Source organism: Cervus canadensis, chromosome 23 (assembly GCF_019320065.1).
Source record: "Cervus canadensis isolate Bull #8, Minnesota chromosome 23, ASM1932006v1, whole genome shotgun sequence".
In the NCBI taxonomy this organism is placed as follows: Eukaryota; Metazoa; Chordata; class Mammalia; order Artiodactyla; family Cervidae; genus Cervus; species Cervus canadensis.
Window position 1 is genome coordinate 10,148,738 of NC_057408.1, and position 18,740 is coordinate 10,167,477.

At 37.0% G+C, this 18,740-nt stretch overlaps 1 protein-coding gene across 20 annotated transcripts in view; it reads right to left on the bottom strand.

Annotated features, from left to right (window-relative positions):
• The window catches only part of TCF4 (transcription factor 4), a 377,287-nt gene that overhangs the window by 126,050 nt on the left and 232,497 nt on the right, over window positions 1-18,740 (bottom strand). For 11 of the 20 annotated variants that reach the window (XM_043443717.1, XM_043443723.1, XM_043443720.1 and 8 more), the window contains 2 exons: window positions 11,367-11,496; window positions 10,815-10,864 (listed from right to left, as the gene is read on the bottom strand). The exons of 3 other annotated variants lie outside the window; for them this stretch is intronic. In XM_043443717.1, the coding sequence (XP_043299652.1) occupies window positions 10,815-10,864; window positions 11,367-11,496 (180 nt within the window). The remainder of the gene's footprint in view (window positions 1-10,814; window positions 10,865-11,366; window positions 11,497-18,740) is intronic. 6 more of the 20 variants (XM_043443737.1, XM_043443722.1, XM_043443719.1 and 3 more) reach the window with 1 other exon arrangement.

Below are 18,740 nucleotides of genomic sequence, written 5' to 3' on the forward strand. Positions count from 1 at the left end.
GCCCTTAGGAAAAAAAACTGTTCTAGGTTTCCCACAGCTCACAAGAAAAAATACTACCCCCCTCCCCACCAAATGAATTCAGCAACGGCATTGAGAAAAAATGCATTACTAGGCAGCAAAGGGCAGAACCCCCCAATTCTTTGATTTTTCCAGAAAACATCTGTATAAATAATCCTGCGTATTGTTACAAATGGACGTAGACGTCCTGAACAAATGGAACTCTGTCTTACTTTAGAAGAGAAACACACTGCCACGCATACCCACCTAGCCAAGAACCTCCGTCTTCTCAGATGAAGCCAGAACCCCCGGCCTGACTTCCTGTGAGTGCCACCACCAGCTCTGCAAGGGGAGACCAGGGGCATCACTCGGGAGCCCTGCTTCTGGTCGCTTGCAGGATGACGCTGATGGAATAAGAAATAAGAAGCATGTATCTCCTTATCACTTAGAGGCAGGGCTGATTTAGGCATAAACAAATTACTGGCAGGGAGAATCATGTTATGAAGACTCTGTCATCTTGGCCTAACGTCCTCTTCCAAAAGGGAAAAGATGGGGAACATCCTTCCAACACAAACTCTGCAGAGCGGTTTAGTCGATGACTAAAAAGGCTGACAAGGTGTCTCTGACTGATGGAGATACCATTGTGAGGACAAAGAGATAGAGAAAGTGCTTGAAGTGTTTCCTCAGTTCAGAAAAAGCAAGTGGTCTCCAGCAGGTAGATTTTTTCTGAATGCACTTGAGACACTGGCCTCAGTCTCCATTTAACACGCAGGAGGCTGCAGGGTAAAAATCTGCTCTAGCGCAGGACGAATTGGGAGGCTGGGACTGACATATACACACGACTCTGTCTAAAAGAGATAACTCATGGGGACAGACTCTATAGCACAGGGCACTCAGTGCTTTGGGGGGACCTAAATGGGGAAGAAAGAGGAAAAAGTGGGGATGCATGTCTACAGACAGCCGATTCACTCTGCACAGAACAAAGTAAGACACCATGGTCAAGCAACTAGAGTCCAGTAAAAATTTTAAAGAGAAAAAAAAAAAAAACCTTCTTTAGTGTCTGAAGAAAGGTAGTTACTCTGTCGCTGACAATGCATTGCCAGGGCTTATCATGAATATCATTCGCTGTCATAATTTCTAGATACCTACAATGCATCAAGCATGCTCTAAGCACACTGTATGTATTTTTATAATTTATCACCATATCCTTAGGAGGGATGTATATTTTCCCCATTTTCCAGGGAAAGAGTCAAAAATAATGACATCATATGCCCAGAGCCAGGTAGCTAGTCACTGGCACAATCAATTAAAAAAAACCAGGTGATCAGATTCTGTGCTCTTAACCAGCAGATGATACTGTTTCTAGTAGAGAAATCCTACCCTGGAATATCTGAATATTCTGGATGTGCCCGGGCCAAAGTTGTGCATTATAACCAGTGACTTAAGAGGTACTGAGGGTCATTCTACAATGAGATGAAACTTCTGAATATTCAGTTTATTCCAGATTGTCAAATATTTGCTAAATGAGCCAGGTTGCAGAAAGTTTCTGGTCCACAAAGTGTTCCGAACAGCTACAGCCTCATGGATAAGGACGCAGACAGAAACCTCAAGGGCAGACTGCCAAAATGACTATCCCAGCTCTGCCACATCCTGGCTGTGTGACCCTGGGCATGTTTCGTCACCTCTCTGCGCCTCTGTTCTTCTACCCCCAAATAAACAGTAGTGCCCATCTCATTGTATCTGTGAAGGAATATGATTTAACAGATGCAAAGTGCTCAGTGTCTGGCACAGAATAAACACTAGGTTAAGGGTCTGTTACCAGTACACCAACATCAACTCATTCAGCAGGCATTACATCTATGTATTTTCTAGACCACAAAACAGGCTTGCGACCTAACCAAGGCCACTAAGTGAGTAAGGAGGGGACGTGAGACACTAAAGTAGGAAGATTTCTAGTGGCGTCATTTGTACACGACTCTACCACTTTATTACTGTATTCATTCAATGGAAATATATTTCTAAGTAATATCCAGAAAGCAATGAGTTGAGTTTCTGTGACACAAAAAAGATGTACATAAAACAAGAAAGACCTTTACTCTCTCCAAGGTGGTTACAAGTGAGTAAAAGGGATTCAGCTGCTCCATGAAAAACCTAAAGGACAAAACATCCCTGTGTCACACTGTGTGATTTTATTTTTTGAATGTACAACTTTCTCAAAAGGCCAGACTTTCTGCTCTTTTTAAAATGCTAAGGTCATTCCCCAAATTGGGCTGTGAGTGACATTACACTGAGAATTTCCCTAAACACCAAGGACCTTAGTTGTGAAGCTTCGCAATTTAGATAAAGGATACTCTGAAGAGAAAGAACTGTTCAACAATACATGGCATGTCTGGCTTTTAGCTTAGTTGCGGAAATGCTTTGAATAAGTATAAGTGAAGAAAGAAGTGAATGAAGGAATGAATGAATGGATGAAAACTTCTAAAAATGACTTTTCCCCTCCCACCTGGGTGCTCCCAGTTTATTATAGGGTTCCGCTTAACAGCTAGATTGCTGATGTAATTTATTAAAGGGAAAACAAAATAGCATTGTTTCTAAAATACTTATTGGGGTTTGAATCTTCTAATTCCAACTGTATCTGTCCATAATAAGTATGTTTGATTCTATTCTCTTTTGCCCAGCACTAGCGACTAAGCTACAGATTATATGTGACAACATCTCATACATTTAAAAATAAAATTCACATAAAGGCACTCTATGAGGACTCCCTAGGTTTTGCCACTGAAATTTCACTCACGAAGCACAGGCCTTACTATTAAATAAAATGTAAGTGGCAGAATGTGTACCTTTTTATTATACAACAATACTTTCAAACAGCATAACAGTTATAGAAATAGGTTTATTTCCTATTTAGCTTCATGGCTGAAAACATTCAAACTGATTCAACAAGTCTCCATCACCAGGCCATGAATATTCTTTTACACTCTCAGCTTCAGGAGAGATGACACATGAGTTAAACACTGTTGCATCCTTAAACAAATTTATTTTTATCTCCTCTGCTAACATCTCAGGCTATTACACTTTCCTATCATAAAGCCCAATTTTTATACTCCACTTATTATTGAATTATTTTGCACTTCAAGTTCGTTTCATAATGAGCAAGCCAGAAAATATTATTGTACCCTGGGCTTATACACCTGAGCACCTGTGAAACAGCCGAATTCCCCAAACAGGGTTACTCGAAAACATTACCGCCAAGAATCAGCCACCTACTTGAAACTGCCTTCTCATAGCAGCTAATGATATAATGATATACTGTGCCAATCGGTAGAATGAAAGCCATTACAATATTATTATAAGTATAATCCAGGAGGCATATTTAGAATGATATGGGCTGGGAGGGAGGAAGCTGCTGGAGACAGTTAGGAACTCTGTCTCAGATGATATCAAAATAATTGTTCCCAAATAGCATTATTCTAAAATCCCTGGATGGGAACAGCAAGTGGTGATAGTGACGGGTCTTGTATGTGCATGGAAGGCAGGTACCGCAAGAGTCGTTTTTCTGAGAAAACCTGTCTTTCTAACATGAGTCCATGTTTCACAAAGGACATGCTCTTTCATCACCAGGGCTGAAAAATACAACTGATAGAGAAAAACACACCAAAATGTTCCCTTTATACTTGGCCATGAAGGGAGCAGCAGAATACAACATTCCCATTCTTCCGTGACACTGAGCACTCAAAATGAATGCAGTGAGATGTAACCCACGCACAGACCCTCCTCTGATCACTCCAGAAGTAAACGCTTGTGGATCAAGTTTCAACCCTAGCAGGGTGTTTATGATTAACTCCTCAGACGACAAAATTAGACTCGAAAGACAATAGTGGGTGTCTCTGCAGCACAGAAATGGAATTCTTAAAAGATTCATTTCAAAATCCCATTTGCACATTCTCTCAGAATTCAAATCGGTATTTCTCCCTGAAACTTAAAATCACCCTTATTTCCAAGCCTGAAATTTTCCAAACTGCAGACTCTTCTGCACTACCTTCACTTCTCTGAAGAGGGAGTATAGGCTCTAGAAAAGCAGAAAACTCAAACAGCTCTGCACCTATGCAACAGCTGCAACCAAAAAAAAAAAAACAACCCACAAAACACCCAGAATCATTCACATGCTGCTTGTTTTGAGATAAAATAACGGAGTACTTACAATACAAACTTTGCACTGAATTTTAAGAAAAGCTCTCATTCCTTTGAAAATGAACATGTTTGTGTACAGACACACACCCTGGGACAGTTAAGACCAAGGCTAAGAATCTCATGCTATTGCTTTGAAACACAACTTTATGTTCAGTTTAAGAATTCAGTGCAATTTATGGAAAATAAAACAACACAGCAAGTGTCCATCAACAGCCTGATACAATCTAACCTGCCTTAAGAAAATAAAACTTCACTGTTTTAGAAGAGATTATAACTTTTGGGATTGTTGCTACGTATTTGTTCTAAGAGCATCTTATTTAAAATCCTCCAAATTCGATCTGACTTTCATTCGCAACTTTCAAACAAAAAATTTAAAATTGCTTGAAGACAAGACACACCTTGAAAAAGCAGAGTTGTCAGTAATTGGTGGTGATGGTGGGAAAGGCGCAGAAAGAAAATTCCTCAATGTTAGAAAATCAACAAATGTTTCAGTCGAGGAAATATTAAAAGTTTAAAAGATGATGCTCAGCCAAATAACAGGCCAAGCATCTCTATTATTCCACAAACATAAAATAAAGGTACTTGAGCCAGATTCTGCAGAACAAGTTTCTATAATTTCCGAACACACGCAAGCCTGTCATAATTCTCTCTCTAGCCTTTCCAGCAGCCTTACAGTAGTTTCTTAACTTCTTAATAATTAAACCACTCAGAGGAAGCCCAAGACTTCACTGCAAAATATACTCTTCAGTGAAGGTGATAATGTAAGGTTAGAAATCACAGTTGCCTGAAATATATTTCTCTTTTCTCAACAAATGAGTCCAGTTCTACACTGAATGCTATTGTTCCAGTTGTTGAAATTTCAACAGAAATCTAAGTGGGTGAAATACTGAAAACTTGGTTAAAAAAGAAAAATAGATGAAGGTGGGAGGGGAGACACATCACAGGTGCCACCTCAGAAGAGCTTGCTTAGTAGGATAGTCAGATAAAGCTGGCTGAGAAGGCAGCCCCATGGTGGAGAAAGCTGATGGCTGTGTCTTGTGAGTCTTTCAAGCACACATCCTTATCCTCTGTAAGGATAATCCGAAGAGATCAGAAATACACAAACCTTTCACCCATAGTTAATTGAAGTATTTTTCTTCTCCCTTACCTTTCTTCTCACTTTATATTTAAGATACACACACATCAGAAGACACCTTTAAAAAGGCAAATTTAAAAGGGGCAGAATTGGATTTCAAGACAAGGAGGGCAGTGGAAGAGAATCCTTATGATTCTGAAATTCCAAACAAAAATATATAAACCTTTGAGCAATCTCCTGAGACACTGGAATGCCTTATGGGATAGATGTTGTCTATTTGGATGAATTTGAAAGGCATTCAAAATTACTTTTCATGGAATAAAAACCCTCAATGTAAAGTTAAATATAGAAATTCTCCTCTGCTTGTTTCACAACCAGCAATTCAAAGAAAGCACAACTTCTATAACCTATAACTGCAGGGGAAAGGAGAAAACTGCCTTTCACAGAAAACAAATAAATACTTCTTTTGTGATGAGTATTTTTGTGACTTTCAAGGTGCTTCCCAATGTCATGTTACATATTCTGTGTCAATTCTGTGAAAAATACTTTTGTCCTGTTTGGAATGATTTACTTGCATTATCCTTCACCTTCTTTCTGTCTATACATTTTCATAACAAATAAGCATAATTTAAATAACCACACCTCAGACATCAATATCATTAATTGGAAATAGGCACTTTAAGTTTAAAGGTAACTATTGTGAGCTGTCTAATATTTTAATGTGAACACCTACAGTTAAACTTTTTCACAAATTATCTGCTTCTCTAGGAATGATCTTTAAGAAGCCTCCCCCCACCTTTTATATCTTGTCACACAATTGGCTTCTTCTAGACTTTTCTAAATAGGATGGAACCCAGGTGGCTGACACTTAGTTCACTTTAAAATCAACATAAATTTTATTTTAGCAAAAGCTGTATTATCACTCAAATTAAAATTTTGTTCTCATGAAAAAGCATCATTATGATTTCCCTGAAATCAATTTCAAAAGTCGTGGGGGAAATTAAGTGTTTTAAGTACTGAGTTTTTCAATTACATATATATGTATATGTATATATAATTTCTTGGCTTCTAATAAGAAAGAAACAATTGCCAAGTTCTCTTTTAAATTGTGATTTCCTCAAGCATTTGAGAAAAAAAACTTATCTAAAAATATCTTAGGATATAAACTCAACATCATGTTTGCAACCTTCAAAAATGAAGGTTTTTATATAATGGAAAATACTGAGAACAGTTAATGCTGTGAGCATTATACAACTTTTCCTGTTATTTCTAAAAATCTCTTCTGTAAAATAATGTCTCATCCAGATTTAAAGATTTTATTTTGCTTAAGAAGTCTACCCTTAAAAAAAACTGGTTAACCTGGTCTCTCTCATGCACATTGAGTCTTTATTTTTCAAGTCTACCTAAGATTAACTTATATCTCACATTTTCTTGGAGGGTCCAAATTTTATTTCAGATTCTTTACCATAGATGAGATTGCTTTCTTTAAAATTCATGTGTTCATGTATTTCTGACCACTTACAAAGTTTGTTAGATCTTTCTGAATTTAAAAGCAAAAACCAAACCAAAAATCAACTGCAATTTAACACAGAAAATAGACTTTCTTAAAAAGTACAGTTTGGAAAAAAAAAAAAAGATAGCCTGTAATAAGAGAGATTATAGACTGTTTCTAAAGATAAAACTTCATATTTCCAGAGAATTCTGAAGTTCCAAGGATTCCAACTGAGGATGTTAGTGAGACTGTCACTAAATTGGATTAGAAATGGAGATAAATTCCACCAATATTTGAAGTAGAAGGGTTGGAGCTGTTAATATAGTTTCTGGTTACAAGTATATCATTTTGAAACAGGTCTTATGTGTTTACATTTTGGTGGGTACACTAAAGTTTCTGAAAGACAATGTCCTTTGTGTCTGTGTTTTTCCTGTGTGTTTGGAAAAAGATATTTTAAAACAGCAACACATTAAAAAAATTTTTTTGCTTTCTAGATTTTAATGCTTCCATGTTAACTTCTAAGAATCACGGGCCATTTTATCCAAAAATGTGATTCAAAGTGATATATTTTTCTCTGCACGAATCATGACTCAATATGTAGGATGATTAGGCTACACAAGATAGGAAATTTGCTGGACAGCGCAGTAAAGTGGAAAAATATTAAGTTTAAGATGATATATGTTTTCAAAAAGAAAAACCGAGATGTGGAAATCAAACAAGTTCACAGGCAGATGTGAGAAATTAGGCAAGATAAATCCTTGCATCCACAAAAAACAAAGCTGTATTGTTAAAGTCCTATCCAAAGATGAGGGCTATCAGAAATTGAGATGTGGCTGAAGAGGGCAACATACTAAGACGAGACAAGAACACAAAAATGTTCCGCAGTACTAAGCAGGGCTCTTGTGGGCAATTAGGTAGCTGTCAATTTCACACAGCTTCTCCTTTAAGAACACATCACCCCAGCCCTTAACTATAGGCCTCTGTTCTCCAAGGGGACAGACTCCCTTCCCGCCACTGCGCCTGTGCACTGCGACCCTGCAGGCTGGCTCGCCCGCCACCCTATCACTGCCATGCTTCCACAGTGACTCAAGGTCTCCGATGCAGCGCACAGTGCAAACACAGCCAAGGAGCCTGCCAGGTCCATGACACGACGTTGGGCCGGGCTTCTGTTTTCTCTCTCCCACAGATGCTGCAGTTATTTTCAAGAACAGGGCCAGGCCAGCCCCTCACTCTCTCGATTTCCTGTGAAGATCCAGCCTAATGGCAGCAAGAGAGAAGCCCGGCTTCTGTCCCGAGTCGTGCCATAAATAGTATCTGATTACAGATGTCACCACTTAACATTTTCCTTTATGGTAAGGAAGAGGAAGGGCCCATTTCGAAAAGGAGGGGAAAAAAGTGAGTTGATGGAACAGATTGTGACAGATTTATTAGTATTTATCATGGTAAATATGTATTGATGAAAACATATAAATGTATTTATCCAGTCATAATCACTCCAAAAGAAACCTTTTATTATCCCCAATTTTTTTCTGTCATAAAAATATTCATAGATATCGAAGTAAGTTTTAGAAGCATCTTTTTATGGGATAAATAGTCATAATTTTATTTGAGGACTGCAGATACAGAGATACAGATCTACTGGAGCAAAAGTGTTACAGTATCTAATACAGATCATCTTTTTAGATGAAACTGAAATATTTATTTTATTCAGTGATAAGGCATGTGGATTCTGTTATCAGTAATAAGCAATCCAATTCATACAACAAAGCTAATATAAACTGAGCTAAACTGCTATTAAAAGAGGGCTGAGATTTGTTGAAGTAATGACAATAAACAGATGACTAGATTCTAAAATCAACCAAACTGCCTTCTTCTTGCTTAAAGCAGACAAAGAAGCAGCAAAACAAAATATTAAAATTACAAGGATAAAATTCTCATTTCAACTTGGTTTTCCTCCTTATCTTTCAAAAAGAGTTCTTTATGGAGCAAAATACCAAATATTCCTTAAGGACCATTAAAACATTTAGCTAACATAAATTCTCAAAGAAGAGGAAATCCTAAACTGACCATCAAAAGCCAAAAATTAAGTAATACAAATTTCCAATTACAGATTTATTGGGAAGCAAGGAAAGACACTATTATAGTTCTGAACATATGACAACATATCAGTAACACATAACTGTCTTAACAGCAAAGAAAAAACAATACCAGTAACATATTCTATAGTGGCCAGTTAGCTCTATGGAAAATACCTAAAAACTGACAATGAATTATGAGAAATTGTTGTTGACAATGATTAAGTGGATAGATAATATCTAATGCCACACCAAAGCACTCCTTAGAAACTCTGCAAATTTCTGCATAATTTATTTCAGCATTGAAAAATATAAACTAAGTTAATTTGAATATACATAAACCGTGTACTATCACTTTAACTTTTGCGTTGCTTTTATAGACGAGTTTATTCTATCATTTTAAAATATTCAAAGGTCCACTTATTGTATTTCATATGGTCCGTGTTAGGTTCAGACATGTTTAAAATGTAAACAGCTCTGAGTACTGTATCATTTGAAGTTGTCATAAAAGCTATTAAAAGCTAAAGTTTCATCTACATTAAATCCACCACAAATTTGAAGCTTAAAATATGGTTATAAAAACCTGAGAGGATGTTAGTCAATTTCAAGACAACATAGAAACACAAGAATAAAACCACTCAGTATGTTTTTAAATGACTTACTGGTAGTCCAAAGTGACTATTTTATACACCATTGGCAGTTTTATTTACACAATATTATTCTATATTTATGGATAATTTTGTGATGCTTCTTCAACATTACTGAGTCTCTGATAATCAGCATACAAAATTTGTTTTTTCCCTGATAAGACTTATTTTGATATATTCACTTAATAATTTTTTGGATGAGCTGAACTGAAATCAAGTCAAATACACAGGTGTTTGGGTTAATCTAATCTTAGCACATTTGCAAAACCCATTATTCTTCTAATTTATTAAAAATGAAATAAAAACTAATATGCAAGCACTGATTGGTAATATTATTTTCAGAACTCTCAATATAATTTTATTTTAGAGTACAAGAACTTATGATAAGGCTCATTAGCATTCTTTTCAAAGAATACTAACGCTCTACAGAACACAGCATTAAATTAAAACTATATATATATATACAGAAATTTATCATAGGAGGGAAGGAACAACAAAAAGCAGGAGAAAGTAAGGAGGAAACAGGGAAAGAAAAGAGAAACTCATATTTTGATTCTACATAAGGGGGAAATTACTAGAAATGGACAGATCTAAACAAAATTAAATTACCTATGAATTCAAATTTGAAAACATGTTTTCATATATATGAACATATATATATATATGGATTAAAAGTAAAACATCAAGTATTTAACTGTGATCACAACCAACTTTTGTTATGCTGGCAACTGGAGAGACCCCCAGCAACCCCGGCTCAAAGCTCCAGGTATTAAAAAAGACCCAGAATGCTTTTGGTTCCAGCTGGATTCTCCTAGTTACCACCTGGTATTCCAGACACAAATGGCCACCGAGGCAGCTACCTTCCCAGCCTTTATTCAGTGCCCTCTCTAGAAAATAGAGACATTCTCCCTGCACTCTGGGCTGAAACCCATGTAAATTTTTCCTAAATCCTCTCCACAAATCTCCTTTCGCATGCAAATCCATAAATCATCATAATACCGACAAAGAATTTAACCAACACATGAAACTAATACTCATTCTCCTGAAAGCTCTGAGCAGGTAAAACTCCTGGAACTTCAGGCACCTTTTCAAGGCTCTCTTCAGAGCTTAAGCAGCTGAATATCAACACACCCACCCTGTCTTCCAGGATGTGCAATTAATCACTCCAACATGGGTCAGGTGGCTGGGGGTGCAGGTCACTGCTACCTCATCCACATTCTAGATAAAACACGCCGCTCTGGCGGATGGGACCTCATTTACTCCTATCTCCTTGGCATCAATACAGAGCCGAACAAAATAAACAATATACAAAAGCAGAAACGAGCAGTACTTACTGAAGATGGCAAACCTGGAGGGACTTTTCGAACTTTCTTTGTCTGAACCTCTGAAAGAAAATGAGGAGGCTGTGAGGTTCCCTGCGTGCCCATTCTCCTAACTCAGACAGATTACACCACGAAGCCATTTAGAGTCAACCAGATTTTCTTAAATCGTTACTTTAGCAAAATGTCACTATCGCTACCATCTTTTTCCTCTGGCAGAAATCAACGTCTGCCTCGTTCATAAAAATGAAGAGATTTAACTTTTTAATGCTTTGGTTTTTAAAAGAGGTTCCTTAGCTGGGCGGCCAAGAGAAAACAAGAAATAAGCATACACCAAAATAGTTCTCCTGCTACTGTAAGTTGTTAACATACCCACTCAACATATTACTAGCGGGGGGAGGCGGGTGATCATGAGCCCGAAGATTGAGCACAATTTTATGGGGCTTTTTTTTGGGGGGGGGGGGGTGGAGTGAGGATAGGTTGAAAGGATGGTATTAAGAAAGAAAGGAAAAGAAAGAAAAAGATTACTAATAATCACTCAGGCATTTAAAGAGAGGAATACCTTACCCAGGGCACTACCGTGAAGAGGCCTCCTTCGGGGGTTATTGCTAGAATATTGATAATACTGGGAACCAGGTTTGGTGGGCGAAAGGGTTCCTGGGTTGCCCATATCCATGTCACCTCCAAGGAGACTCTGCTAAAAGGTTAAAAAGGAAAAACAAACATATAAGGTTCAGTTTTGACATTTGCCACCCCCCTCACCAACTGATTGTTAGTACTTAAACCAATGCAATAAAGGAAACAGCATCTGCTAAAGCTGAAACAATTAAAACCCAACCCAGCAGAAAGGAAAAGAAAAGCCGTCTAAGAAGCTACTCCGAATTTGTGAATTTTTAGTTCTTTAACTTTGGAGAAGAAGGTAGACGGTGATGCTTGTTAAAAAAGATTTTCACCTTTTAAGACGACTGACATGGTCACCTTGTAAGTAAAGGGCATTTATGTCAGGTTAGAATTTTCCTGATCTAGAGTTAGGTTCATATCTGGGAACGAGTCATGTCCTTCCCTGAACAAGAACCAGGGAGAATCTGATTTTTCGGACGCATACAACTTCCCCCCACTGCTCACACTGGGGGAAGAGTATAGATGCTCACATCCACTGGGAACCCTGCCTCTCTGCGAGACCCTCCATGAATTCACACCGCACCCCTAGAAGACAGAATGCCATCTGAACCAGGAGGAAATTCAAAATGCTCACACTGACTTCCAAAATCATAGGAAAAGTAGGCATCCTAAACCAACAGGAACACATTAAAGGACTTCAATACCCTCTTGAGGACTATCAGAAACTAAAACACATCCCCACAGATTAAACGTTTACCTGAACACTAGAAAACTTTCCCAAATATCATTAACTTATCATGGTGTGACAAATCACTAAACTTCCGAAAATGATGACATACGAAAACTTAAATAATATGACAGTCTCTAAAAACTACATAGAAACTTACCCATAATATATAAATCGCCTGATTATACTCTGCATTGAACACATTGTTCTTTTAATTATTCGGATATGCAAGAAAACCAGTGTAGATACTACCATTTATATTAAGAACAAATTTACTATTAAATAAAGAAATTTTAAAATTAAGTACTAAAAAATCTAACTTTATCGTTACTTGTAATCAACTTTTACTGACTGAACTAATTACTGTCCTTGATAAAGTACAGAATGTGTTTTCCCTAATCTAAATTCTAATCATCATGTCACTCACAACAGACTTAGAGATGCTTCACTAACACACTATTCACATGCAAAATACTCTAAATAGGCCAATTATGACTCTGCCCCTGTTCCCCGGTTAACCCGCTGAGAACTGAAAAATTTCACAAGGCAGTCACCAACTCAAACAAAGGGTCCTTGTTTTAAATTAAGACAGTCTTTTTGATTCCTAAATAGCTCAACAAAGTGGCATGTCTTCTGGTGAAAGCAGTTGGTCAAATATGACCCATAAGCTGGAAAATCAAAAATTCAAACATCCCCTCTCCACCACCATATAGCTTAAATATCATAAAGAGAATCCCTCTATTCTGAGGGATTTTTGTCAGTGCGGGAGGAGTAATATATAAAGGACTAATCAGCTACTGACAAGCTTGCCTTCACTGCTTCCAGTTTAAGACTTTTCCAGTTTAAGACACATAATAAACGATACTTTAAAATTTTGAGGATGAGATTTTAGGACAGAAGGGCATTTTGAGTAAAAACTCATTTCAAATATCTTAATATTTACCAAATACCTGAGATGACCAGATCATTTACCAGAAAGAAATTTGACATTCGCATATTCAATTACTGCCTCTTCTGAATTTAGGAAAGAAAACAAAATGCAAGCCAATGACAAACTAAACTAGAGAGCTCTTTACAATAGTTTCCAATAAATCAGGAAACCAACACTGTAACATCAAAAATTTTTTAAATCACTTTAGGAGTGGCATTTAAAATTTTTAGAATATCAACCTGAAATTTCGCTCTTGATAAACAGATTTAAGTCCAAGTTTTCTTTGCAATTCCCATCAATAGAGCCGTAAATGATTTAAATCACAACCTCCTTACATTTTGGGAAATCTACAAACGAGCCTTCATTTCACTGGAAAGAGGAGTTTGAAGATGATCTTACTGGTAACTTCATAGTTTAGATAGCACCCTTATTTCTGCAATTTTCTTTTCCTGAAATTATACAAAATATCCCCCAAAGGGCTGAGCGGGTAGGTTGAAATGCTTGCTTGCCTTTTTAATGAGCTTAACCATTGCTTAATTCTTGTTGGTCCTAGTGGCAAAGGTTTTCCCTCTCAAGAAAGTAGATGCATTCAATAGGTCAACATAAAAACAAACAGGCCGGCTGTACTGTGGGCAGTATTCACAATAGAGCTGTGAAAAATATAAAATGATAACTAGATAGCTAACTGGCTGTAGCTGACCTCATTGTTGGTAATTTTAAAGAAAGCCATTTCATGGACCAGTTGTAAATAAATCAGGCCCCCAGCTCTTACATGACACGAACTATGTACCACGACACAGGACTGGGCAGACAGCACTGACAGACATTTGGTGGCTCCTGCTTTTTTTTTTTTTTTTTTGGACAAAGCACATTCCTGTTTCTTTCTTTTTAGATATGTTTGTTCCTTTTTCTTTTTCACTCAGACAATAGAATCATTCTTCTAAAGCATACAAAAATAAGCATTTCCTCACACTTAAGGGAGGCCCTAATCACCCCCCAAGGGAAAAATTAAGATAAAAATACGTGTGTTCTTATTGTAGAGGACATTTGTAAAATGAACAATGACCATTTACTATTGTTTGGCCTTTACGTCACGTACTTAACTCTCTTTAGCCATGAGAAAGATAAAAAAATTTTTTTCCATTGGATGGAAACCTGAGTTTGTGCATTTTAAAAACTTAATGCCATTCAACTGAGTAAGGTAAAATATTGCACAAAATGAATAAAGCATTCCTTTACATATGAATTTACCTAATGTATACATGTACATTTATCTGTGCATATACTTTTAATACATACATATATGCATATGTTATACATCTGAAGATAAATTTATACTTAACAAAAGTGCGAAAGCTTAAGTCTACTTTCAAAATGGGCAAATTCATCTTTGCCTTAAATAGGATTATAGAGGTTTTAGGTTTTTTGAATTGTGCAAGCTCATGCTCTGCGGTTACGCTGGGTCCCAGTAGAGAGCCGCCCTGGTCTGCCAGGAAACACTGGAAGCAAGATGTGGCATCTCGCAGAGCTAACCTGTAAATCTTAAAGCCAGAGTTGAGCATTTGTTTTAACTGCCTGAAAAGTGATGCGACCATCTCTTCCCCTTATTCCCTCCTTATTTTCGTCCAAAGACCAACCATTTTAAGAGTTAAAATACCCTAACCAAAGGATAAAATGTAGTGACTTAGTCAACCCAATTTAAACACTGACGGGGTGGGGGTGGGGGGGGCGGTTCATCCATCCTCTGCAATCAAAGACCCTGGGTCTGCAAAGACCCAGTCCCAACACAGCCACTCAAATGCCAAATGCAGCGATTCTGTAAGGAGCCTTTCAAAGAAAGTTTTTGTTTGTTTCACATCAGAGCTGGGTCTCCGACTATCTTTCTAGCACATTCTCAACCTTGCTCCCCACTGCCTTTGTGGGGAGCTTTTTTAACATCCTTGATAAACCACCAAACTTTGCTTATGCAACCAAGAAGACAAACCATGAATTAAAACGTGGGTAACAGAAAGGCAGCATATATCTCAAATTAGATTTATAACTGAATGGTAATCAAAAATAGAACTAACTGCTTCAAGCTTAAATTATCAACTTTTTTCTTGTTAAACTAAAATCATCTTGCACTGAACTATTATTTCATTTCAGTCAGCACTTTAAATGTAATGGGTGGGTGGTACATTTCTAAAAAGGAAGATTATATTTACCCTTAATTATAGATATGAGTGAGATCAGAGTATGATGAATGCTGATTTTTTGGCTTATAATTAATTCATCTAATAGGTGAATGACCTTGAATTTCAGAGTTGAAATCTGGAAGAGAGAGGAAAAAAAAAAAAAGTAGGAGGGGGAAAAAAAAATCTCTGGGGAAAATCAAAAGTGCCCCTGGTTTCTTAGGGCTTTTTCTGATTTTGCGTCACTCCCATTACGTTGTGATCCGATATCAGACACAACATCTTGGGGGGATGTTAGAGAACAGAGAAAAGCAGTCTCAGATGAAACCAGATTAAGCTCCTTTTCTGAACTATTGCCAAATGCTTGTGAGTCTAATTCATGTTTGGGTATTCTAGCACTGACACAGCCGCGATTCCATTCTTCCAATCACAAACCTAAGTGATGTGTAGTGGCTTTGTATGGTGAACTGACTCTTTATAGCCAGGAATTTTAGAAGGCTTTACGTTAATACGGAAACAAAATTCTGAAACACTCTAAAACTTACAAATGAGGGATGTATGTAGACGGATCTAACAGACTGAAGTGCCAAATGCAAAATTCACATTGAGAAAAATTATAAATTAGATTTTTTTAAAAGACTTGAAGGAAATTCACAACTGAGGTCATTTGTACACAGTTCATTCTGCACAGAATCGGGTTTCTGAAGACACTGCTGAATAAAGATTCCTAACAGCCATGGGGAAGTTTTTGCAAATCTCTGTCAAATAGCTGCTGCTGAATTTGCCATTTTGACCACAGAAGGGCCATTGCTGACTTTCTACAGTAGCAGGAGGGGGTGATAATTTTGCTGCTGTTGGCACTTACTCCGAAACCCAGAATATATCTCGCACCAAAGGGCAATGAAGAACACTGTATTTCCACCTGTCCATTTTTGAACTGCAAAGCTCAAAACTGAAGGTCAGGTTCTGGACAGCCTTTATTCCTCACACCTGAAGGTCTAGGAATGCACCTTTAGTAGTTTACTTTGATCTTGGTCTTATGCTTGGTTTCAACAAAAGAGGACTTGGGAAACTTAGAAAGGTAGGGTGGCAAGGACAACTTTTGTAATCATGGACTTAACATATTGCTATTGTGCTGGAGAGAAATGCAAATTATTGAAATTACTCTTTAGCAAAGATTTTCTTTAAAGGGCTTGGGTCGATGTTTGTCATTTCTACTTGAAAAGTATAATGCCCATTGTAACAAGTCAAAAGTTGAATCCAAACATTTTAGTTGAATCCAAACCTTGCAAGGAAAGATGGAGGACTTTGAGGTGAGACAGACAGGCTGAACTTTAGCTCAGAGGCATACAAGCAATGTGCCTGACGGTTATGTGACTGCTCTAAACCGTGTTTCCTCCTCTGTAAGAAGGGAATAATAAAAGTTCTATGACAGAATTATCAGGAGCAGATGAAACAACATATGCACAATGTCCAACTGAGTCAGAGTCCAAGACAGTTACTCTGCTTCCTCCAATTCATGGCCCCGTGTTACGATCCACCGCTTATTATTTAAAAGATGCCTCAAAAGTTGTGAACGTCAGAGCTCCTACACCACTTTGAGATGAGAAGTATATACTGAGATAGTAATTTTGAAAAATCACTAGTAAAAACCTGAAGAAGAGTTAAATACGGTAGTCTACATAAACAGTGATGATATCCTCATGGCCTAGAGCTGGCAACAAGAAATGGCTAGTTTTCTTCCATACTTAATAAAAAAAAACTGGCCAACAATCAATCTCGATAATTTCAGCTTAAGTGGCCATTTTCCTGGAACTGCCAAAAGGATTACGTCAACGGCTCATTTCATTTTGCTCTTTTGCAAGCACAAGCAAACAGCTTCAGTTAATACAACTATACGTGAGATCAAAACTAGTCACAATTAACCAATTGGGTATGCAAAAATAACAAATGTATTATATTTAGTAGAATTTGATAAATCATGTGATGTGTTCATTCAAATTCTTACCACTGCATTAGCCACTGAAAAATGACATTAAATACAGTTCAATTTTTGGTTTTCCCTTTGCAAGGCCAATTATAGGCACTAAATGGTATTATGTGGTATTTTTCAAATACAATTAAAAAAAATTCTTTGCTTCCCCCATGACATCCTCAAAAATAAATGAATGTACTTCATGGTTTTGGCTGGAAATTTGCATAACTCACAAAGAATTTAACTTGACCTTGATCAAAATTATTCTTTTTAGTAGTGATTATATATTACCAAACATTAAAAAAGAAACAGAATTCAAATGTATTGTCTTTTCCTATAAAAACACAATACCTTATATTTAAATGTTATATGATGCAAAGGTTGCCATGGTAACTATTACTTAATGTATAACAGTAATAGGTAAAAACTCCTGCATTTTGGTATGGAAATTACAACTGCCTAAGGGTTGACAAGATTTATGCATTCACCTGTTTGACTACCTCTCAAATTTTAAAAAATACATAATTTACTGTATACAATAAAGTGAGGTATTTCTTTGGGTTGTGAAATTCCATCCTGAAATCTCGGGTCATCTACTACATATTAAAAATAGAATTACATTTGTTAGTGAGAAAGTAGAAATTTGGCAAAAAGAAAACACGAAAGCAAGGAATAACCTACAGTATAAGTGGATTTGAAGAAATCTTACATAAACAATATAGAATTTAAGATAACTACCTGCTTTTCAGTTTATGCACTTTCTCAGTTCAGGAAGTTTATTTAATATATAATCTGATAAGTATGCTGTAATCACTACTTGCCTTAAAATGTTTCTCTTCAGCAATTTTGTTCCAAAGTAAAAATAGAACAGATCTGAATAAGACCTGTTAACATACTAGGGAATTAGCACCACTTCTCCTATAAATATAAACATGTGGCTATAATAAATGTGCTGAAAAGTATATGTGGCCAGGTTGCTATTTCAGTAAAATAAAGGAAGAGCGAACTGTCAGATGTCATTCTTCTTCATACTGGGTGGGAGAGGTTCCATTTCAAGGGTTGTTATAAATACCTTCCCCTCTAAGCAAGAGTCTATAAAACCAGTTTTCATGTAGAGACTGTTTTTCCAGAAGACGTGGGCCAGAATTCCATTCACCCGGCTCACTAACCAGCACCTCAAATAGGTGCTCAAGTAAAGTTCAGTAGCCAATGGTATGGGATTTGCTAAAATATTCTGATAACTATCTAAATCTTGTACGTAAGATGACAGCCTACTACTGCCTGACATGAGGAAATGGAGGTTATCTGGAGAAGCAGAAAATGCATAAAGAAATCTCTAAGTCATCATGAAATTAAGTCCTGACTATCCTTCCAGATTGCCACATGACCTCTTGCTTCAAGAGGGTCTGCATCCGATGTGCATTAACAGTTTCTCTCCTAAAAGTTCTCTTTCAGGAATATATGGCAAGAAGGTCAAATTAGTTTATATTAGTTAAACGAGGCAATGACTGATCCC